A 9013-nucleotide genomic window follows, 5' to 3' on the forward strand; every position below is an offset into this window, starting at 1 on the left:
TGCCCGAAATAACCCCTCACATGGCCTTTTATTTTGTTGCAAAAATCATCTCATGCGGTTAGAAATCGACCTCAATATAATATCATGTATATGTTACAAAAACTAGTACCCTTAGCTCATGATACCACTTGAAAGGGATCGATTTTAGGGTGTTCAAATGCGCAACGGAAGTTCAAAAATGTTTAAGGGCATGAAAACCGAAATTTTAAGGGAAAAATTTCTTGAACACCTCATGTACTAGTGTGTAACATATACAAAACACAAACTATGTCATTCATAGGGTGTTATGAAATTTACCTATCAATCACAATGGGATTGATGATGGCTCTAACTAAGGTGTAAACACCTTAGCTCTTGATGGGATGACCTTCTACAAGCTCTCCTTACTTTCCTTCAAAATTAGGCCCACCACTTGCAAACTAGAACCCTTCTTACTTTGCACTAGAAAAATAAGAAGATTTTTCTTTGAGAAGTGATTTCTTTCCTCAACAATTGAAGAAGAAAAATGAGAGAAAAATTAGAGGAAAGATCCTTCAGGTTTCGGCCATTGTGAGTTTTTAATGGGAGAGTGAATCACTTGTCTTTGTTGTGGGAAAAGCAAAAGGAAGCATGTGCATGCCATGCCAATATTTCAATCAAAAGTAATCCACAACCCTTCACCTCCCAAGCATGCAAATCAAGTGGGCTTGTAACATTTACAAAGGGCCCATGGACTTTTAATTTAAATTGTCTCAAACATATTTGAGCCCAATTAAACAATGCTTGATTTTACTCAAGCCCACTAGTTAAATAATTATTTCCAATTGGGCTCTACAAGGCCCAATGTTACTTAATTAATTCAACACTTGAATTAATTTAATTATTTGGACTCTACTAGGCCCACTAGTGCTTAATTAATTCAACATTTGAATTAATTTAATTTATTCCATAATAATGTTTATGAAAATCACAATTTTCAAATACATTATTTATTTGGCCAACTTTTAATTTAAGAACATATTCATAAATTAAAAATTACATTTCCCTCATAGAATTCATACTTCTATTTTTCCTCAAGCTTATAAACTCCTTTATAAGCCGTTCAACACATTTAACTATTTTAACTTCTCAACGGGATCTAGAAAGCCAGTACTTGTGTGGCCCTCAATGGTTCATTGATACAACTAGCCGTGGGTTCACATCTCCATGTGATTCGGACTAAACATGTCCTTATACGAGCATACCCCAATTCCTTCATTCTTACTTATCAACTCCTTGATAACAAGAATGGCAGAACTCAAGTCTGATAGTACCCAACCAATCATGTTAAACGCCTAGTAGCATCGCTTACATGATTCCCTAGGTATCAAATGATAGTGCCTGCAAAAACCATTCAATTATGGTTAGCGTACAGTACGGTCCCTTCAACTCATATATCCCGACCGATTCGACAACCATTGGTATATCGAGAGTTGTCAATGAATCGATACTATGTGTCATGTCGTAGCTGCATCGATGGTGTAATCTATGAAACCCCTTTTATAATTACCATCATACTCTGATCAGAGATTTCATACTACACATACATGATAACACATAGGATATCCATACCCGAAGGTAAGCGGTGAATCCCTGACTACAATGCATCGACTCCTATATGTTTCGACATAACACCCAACCTTGCCATCTGATGACCCCTTGAGAGTCGGTAAACAAGTCAAAGTGTAATGCTAGCACATTGAGTCTCAATGTTGTCCCGGGTCATAAGGACTAATGGTGTACAACCATAAACTAGGACGTTTCCACTCGATAAGTGAGAAGCACTTGAAAAGTCCTTTATGGAGGGTTGTTCAGTGCACTCTACAAGGAGCACCTATCTGCATGCTCGGACATCACAATGTCCCCTACCAATGAAACATGGTACTCACATCGCAGATACTAGTCTCAAACTCGAGCGGCCTATATCCTTCTTAGCGGCGGCTGAATCGAGTAGGAACTGTTTAGAATATACAGTATTCCAAATATGAGTTTCATGATACTCATCATATGAGCATCTCATATTCTTTCTACTATTTGTATATTCAAGGACTTTATCTATGCAACTAGCATGGGTATACAAATAAAGAAGTGCCAAAATAATGAATTCAAATATTATTAAAATAAAGACTGTTTATACATAGAGTTTAAACATGAACCCTCGGCCAACACTTGGCTCGACGGGCACCTACTCTACAAAATGACCCCCTCATACTAAAGGCGTGCAATGTCCCCATTGCACAAAAAAAAACAAAACATAGAAGTGCACACACGAATGCAAACAAAGAATAAAATTGCAAACTACATGCTAGATTAAAAAAAAGGTACGAAATAAAACATAAAGCAGTAAAAAAAGAAAAAAAACTCAAATAAAACGCGGAGAAATGGGAAACAGTGACCTCCCCTGATCAAGGCTCCTCCTCGTCGTGCTCTGGTAATGGCACTCCGGCTGCATCCCCTTGCGGAAGATAGTCATACTGAAACTGGTTGGGGGGAATGAACGGTGGACGTGGTGGTATGGTCCCTGGATCTATGCCCCCGTGGATGAGCATAGTGCGCATCATGGAGTCAAGATGGGCAAGATGTGCCGTGACGTTGGTGTTGACCTGCTCCTGGTGAGCCATGAAGGCAAGACTCTCGTCCATTTTGTCGTTCTGAGTGCGCCTGCGGGGTTGTGGGCAACGAGGAATGGCGGTGCTTGATCCACCTGCCTCCTCCTCCTGAGTGGGGAAGTCTACGTGTCGTTTTGCCCTCTTCCGCTGTAAGTCATCTACACAAATAGCCTTCATCGGCTGCAACCACTCCTCATCATCACGGAATACAACTCCCGCCCTCTCACACAATTCAGAGATGATGGTGGGGAAGAAGAGACCGACATGACTATTGTGAGCACTCAACATGATCTGAGAATTTATAAGTTTGCCCACATTGATGTTGTATCCAGCAGTCAAAGCAAACAGGAGCACCGCCCGCTCATTTTTCACCTCGCTCTTATGCGAGACCGGCATCATCCTTCGGGCCACAAAGAGATACCAAAGGGCAATTCCCTCTTTCAAATACTTCTAGTCAAAGCAGCTTGGAGGTCCGCCCAACGGTTTCCACATCACGCCCGGATGGCACAGCTCTGCGAGGATCATATCATAATCGGGGTCGGCGACCAATTCCTCGAACTGAGAGTCATCCACTTCCTCCGTTTCCAATAGTGCATTGATTGTAACTGAGTCACACGGGACTAGTCGACCCCTAACAAAGACCCTACCATCTTTCCCTTCCGCCGCATTCGCATAGAATTCTCGAAATACTGAAACTATTGCCGCCTTGGTTGATTTCCAAATTGTTCCCATCCACGCAGTTCTGAATCCACAAGAGGCCCTAAGTGTCTGTCCTCAAATTGTCGACGGAATACCCTCTCGGCTATAGGGTTTCTGTGAATCTTAGCATGATTGTATCTAGCCCTAGCCGCCTCACTCACAAAACGATGTCTATCAAAGGATGAAGATGAAGAGGAGGAACCGGGATTACCTCGTTGTTTCTTGGGAGCATGGTGGTATTGATAGAGATGGTGGATGACCGGAGAGAGGTGAGTCTTGTTTCCCTATGAAGATTGTTCCGCCTTGCCGGGAATTTGAGTAGGGAGCGAAGTGCCTGCACAAGAAAACCGAAAAAGGGGGCGAGAGGGTTGTGAGGGATTTGGAGATTTTCAGAATGAGAAAGGGGGAATGGGAATCGCGATTTTAATCGCAGGTGCGCTCGAGCGGTAAAAAATTACCGCTCGAGCGCCGAGCTCTGTGGAAAATTGTTTTCGAAATAAGTGTTCGCGCTCAAGCGGTAGAAAATTACCGCCCGAGCGCCGAGCTCTCTGAAAAAAGGTCCCCGCATTTTATTTATTTATTTTTATTTTAATTTTTTTAAAAAAAATGAAAACAAAACAATAAAAATAAATAAAACATAACTAACATAACCAAAATATCGAATTAAATGCAAGATAAAAGAAAGAGAGGTAGTTCTCAATTTATAGTCGAGAACTTGACTGTCGGTCAGTTTTAGTTCGGATTGTCTTGGAACCGGATGATTCCAAGTTGTGGCTCAGCTGTGCCACCCATGTAGTGCTTCAGTCGCTGGGCATTGATCATAAATGTCCCATCCTTGCCATCTTGCAATTCAACAGCTCCCGATGGGTAAACTTTGGAAATCACGAATGAACCAGACCATCATGACTTCAATTTTCCGGGAAAGAGTCGCAATCGGGAGTTGTAGAGCAAGACGTTTTCACCTTCCTTGAATTCCCACTCAACGATCCGCTTGTCATGAGCCTTCTTTGTTTTCTCCTTGTATGACAGTGCAAGATCATATGCCAGGTTCCAGAATTCCTCCAACTGATCCAGTTGCAGCACACGTTGTTCACCTGCAGCAGTACAATTAAAGTTTAATGCTTTTGTGGCCCAGTATGCTCGATGATCCAACTCTACAAGTAAGTGACATGCTTTACCAAACAACAACCTATATGGTGTAGTGCCTATAGGTGTTTTAAAAGCATTCCTATATGCCCAAAGAGCATCATCTAACTTCATAGACCAGTCCTTCCGACTTACACCTACCACTTTCTCTAAAATTCTCTTTATCTCTTGGTTCGACACTTCCACTTGACCACTCGTTTGAAGGTGGTATGGGGTAGATTTCTTGTGTGTGACAGCGTATTTGCTCAAAAAATTTTCAAATAATTTGTTGCAAAAATGGGTACCACCATCACTACTGATTGCTCTTGGTATCCAAACCTGTTAAAAATATTTTTCTTTAAAAATTTCAGGACCACTTGAGCATCATTAGTGGCATATGCTTCTGCATCTACCCACTTAGACACATAGTCAACCGCCACCAAAATATACTTTTTCGTGAACGAGCTCGAAAACGGTCCCATGAAGTAGATCCCCTACACATCAAAAACCTCACACTCAATGATGTTATTCAATAGCATTTCATGACGGTTAGAGATGTTACCTGTCCGCTGGCATTTATCACATGCTAGCACATATGAACGAGAGTCTTTAAAAAGGGTTGGCCAATAAAAGCCACATTCAAGTACCTTCGATGCAGTCCTTGTTGGTCCGAAATGACCACCTACCTCACGGTCATGGCAATGGTGGAGAATTTGACCAAACTCTTCCTCTGCAACACACCTTCTTATCATGGCATCTGTACAAATCTTAAACAAAAACGGTTCCTCCCAAAAATAATATTTCACGTCAGAAAAAAATTTCTTTCATTGGTGAAACGATAGATTTGGTGGAGGTGTGCATGTGACAAGAAAGTTAGCGAAATTGGCATACCAAGGACAATGTTTCACCTCAAACATATGTTCATCAGGAAACCAATCATCAATAGCCTGATCTACACAGTCATTACTAATAAGCTCTAGTCTAGACAAATGGTCTGCTACCACATTTTCTACACCTTTTTTATCTTTTATTTCGAGGTCAAAAACTCTTGGAGAAGTAGTATCCACCTAAGCAATCGTGGTTTGGCCTCTTTCTTAGCAAGCAGATATTTAAGAGCAGAGTGGTCAGTTAACACAATTACTTTAGACAAAACTAGGTATGCATGGAACTTGTCTAGTGCAAATACTATTGCAAGTAACTCTTTTTCAGTGGTGGCATAATTTAGTTGTGCTTCATCAAGAGTCTTACTTGCATAGTATATAGTGTGAAATACCTTGTTCCGCCTTTGGCCGAGGACGGCACCAACCGCAGTATCACTAGCATCGCACATGACCTCGAATGGTAGATCCTAATCTGGTGCCACCAAGACAAGAGCCGTCACCAAGCGCTCCTTCAAATCCTCATATGCCTGTACACAGTCAGCATTAAAATCAAAAGGTACATCTTTCATAAGTAAGGAAGAAAGAGGTTTGGCAATTTTAGAAAAATATCTGATAAAACGCCGATAGAAACCGTCGTGGCCTAAAAAGCTTCTAACTCCCTTTATGGATGTCGGAGGTGGTAAGTTCTTGATAACTTCCACTTTTGCCTTATCCACCTCTATTCCATACTCTGAAATCTTATGCCCTAGGAAAATTCCCTCTTGGACCATGAAGTGGCACTTCTCCCAATTAAGTACCAGGTTAGTCTCCTCGCACCTCCTCAGCACGGATCTCAAATTCTGCAAACACTCATCAAATGTTGTACCAAAGATAGAAAAGTCATCCATAAATATTTCAAGAAAGGTTTCAATCATATCATGGAATATAGCAGTCATGCAGCGCTGAAATGTAGCAGGTGCATTACAAAGATCAAAAGGCATACGGCGAAAATCAAAAGTTCCATAAGGACAAGTGAGAGTTGTTTTCTCTTGGTCCTCAGGTGCAATAGTGATATGATTATTCCCCGAATACCCATCTAGAAAACAGTAAAACTCATGCCCCGCTAGTCTCTCCAGCATTTGATCAATAAAGGGAAGGGGAAAGTGGTCCTTACGGGTGGCATCATTCAACTTCCTATAGTCAATACACACTCTCCACCCCGTAACAGTCCTTGTGGGAATAAGTTCATTGTTTTCATTAGTGATCACCGTAATCCCACCTTTCTTAGGCACACATTGAACATGACTCACCTATGCACTATCATAAATAGGATAGATAATACCTGAATCGAGAAGCTTAACAGTTTCAGCCTTCACTACCTCTTGCATCTTTGGATTGAGTCATCTTTGAGGTTGCACGAGGGGTGAGTACTTTTCTTCCATCAATATTTTGTGCATGTAGATCGATGGACTGATTCCCTTTATGTCTGCTACCTTCCAGGCGAATGTCTTTTTGTGCTCTTTGAGAACTTGCAACAATTGTTCCTCCATAGCATCTGTCAAAGCAGCAGAGATAATGACAGGTAAAGTGTTATTCTCACCTAGGTATACGTACTTTATGTGCGGAGGTAAGGGTTTGAGCTCAAGCGTTGGTGGTTCCTCGATGCTTGACTTTGGAGGGGTCAAATCTCGGCGCTCTCCTAAATCCTCCAGTCTCATCCTCATTGGCTTTCTCCATGGATGGTGGCATTAAAGTATGCCACTATTTCAGCTTTTTCTTCATCCAAATCGTCATCCTCCAATTCAGTTGTGAGGGTGGCTTCCAATGGGTCTTTCATTGCCTGCTGCACAAAATTACACACAAGGGAATCAACAGCATCAATTCTAAAACAATTATCGGTGTGCAGTGTGTGCTTAAGAGCAATAAAGACGTCAAAAGTAATTTCTTCCTCGCCCACTCTTAATCTCAACTTACCTTCTTGAACATCAATCAGGGCCTTGCCAGTCGCAAGGAATGGTCTCCCCAAAATCAAGGGCATCTCCACGTCTTCTTCCATGTAAAGTACTACAAAATCTACAGGAAATATGAATTTGTCCACCTTTACCAAGACGTCTTCTATGACTCCTCGCGGGTATTTGACAGATCTGTCTGCTAGTTGCAAGGACATACTTGTTGGCTTAGGTTCTCCTAATCCGAGTTTCCTGAATACAGATAACGGTATAAGATTTATACTTGCAACAAGATCACACAAGGCTTTATGAAAAACAATATCACCAATCACGCAAGGAATAGAAAAACTCCCTGGGTCTTTTAATTTCGATAGTATCTTGTTTTGTACCAATACAGAGCAGTTCTCAGTCAAGTTTATCGTCATGTGATCTTCCAACTTCCTCTTGTTAGCTAAGATGTCTTTCAGAAATTTAGCATAGCTCGGCATTTGCATCAGAGCATCAGCAAAAGAAATATTAATGTGCAATTTTTTGAATATCTCTAAGAACTTAGCGAATTGCGCATCCAATTTTGCCTTTTTTATTGCTGCAGGGAAAGCTGGGGGATTTGCAATTGTAGATTGTGCGGTGGGTGCGGTTGTAGATTTAGAAGATTTACCTGTAGATGTGTCAACCGCTCCATTTCGTTGATCTTCTTTTTCTTTCTCTTCTTGTTCAAGTACTTTTCTGCTCCTCAACGCTATGGCTTTCACTTGCTCTTTCGGGTTAGTTTCCGTGTTGCTTGGCAAGGTGCCCGGTTCTCTGCTCGTTATCATTTTAGCCAACTGACCTATCTGATTCTCCAAGCCCTTTATTGATGCATCCTGGTTTTTCAGTCTAGTCTCGGTGGCTGAAATGAACTTAGACATCATTTGCTCCAAACTAGATTTCTCATCTCGAGGCTCATGTCGATACATCGGTTGCTTACTATACTGCTGTCCTCCTTGTGGTCGAGTCTGACTGCCTTGACCACCCCATGAGAAGTTGGTGTGTTGTCTCCATCCAGGATTGTATGTATTTGAATAAGGATCATTCCTCGGACGGTTTTGAATCTCCACATAATTCACTGGTGCCTCCTCATTCACATAGAAAGGACCACTGTCTTGACAGTCCTTAAAATAATGTTCTCCTCCGCATTTTTCACAAAATATTTCTTGCAGGCGCATCGCTGTCCCGTTTACGTTCATGCTGTCTATTTTCCTGTTAAGTGCTTCTAATTGTGCAGTGAAAGCTGAAAAATCAATTACCTGGTGTACTCCTGCATTCCTTCGCTGAGTGTTCCTCTCAGATTGAGGGTGATAGCTGCTAGCAGCCATTTCCTCTAGTAACTCATACCCCTCTTCGGCCGTTGTCCTCAACAGATTTCCGCAGGCCGCAGCATCTATCATGGTTCGGTTAGATGAAATTAAACCATAGTAAAAAGTTGGGACAACTAACCCAAGAGGCAACTCATGATGTGGGCATCTTCGCAATAAGTCTTTGTAGCGCTCCCATGCCTCGTAGAGTGACTCCTGCTCAAACTGAGAGAAGGTGGTTATGTCCGCTTGCAGCTTCATGGTTTTCGATGGAGGAAAGTATTTCAAGACGAATGCCTTAGCCATGTCTTCCCAAGTTGTGATTGACCCTACATGCAAACAATTCAACCAAGATTTAGCTTTATCACACAAAGAGAACGGCTAACAGCATCATCTGAAACTCCATTAAATTTAAAAGT

General features: G+C 41.6%; 1 protein-coding gene across 1 annotated transcript; it reads right to left on the reverse strand.

The window, feature by feature from the left end:
• Positions 1-7031: 7031 nt before the first annotated feature.
• On the reverse strand, positions 7032-8900 carry LOC142550655 (uncharacterized). Its single transcript, XM_075659733.1, has 2 exons — positions 8090-8900; positions 7032-7999 (listed from the first exon to the last, which is right to left on the reverse strand). The coding sequence occupies exons 1-2, from the start codon at positions 8898-8900 to the stop codon at positions 7032-7034; spliced, it is 1779 nt and encodes a 592-aa protein (XP_075515848.1).
• Positions 8901-9013: the final 113 nt, after the last annotated feature.

Source organism: Primulina tabacum, chromosome 7 (genome assembly GCF_025594145.1).
Source record: "Primulina tabacum isolate GXHZ01 chromosome 7, ASM2559414v2, whole genome shotgun sequence".
Taxonomy (NCBI): domain Eukaryota; kingdom Viridiplantae; phylum Streptophyta; class Magnoliopsida; order Lamiales; family Gesneriaceae; genus Primulina; species Primulina tabacum.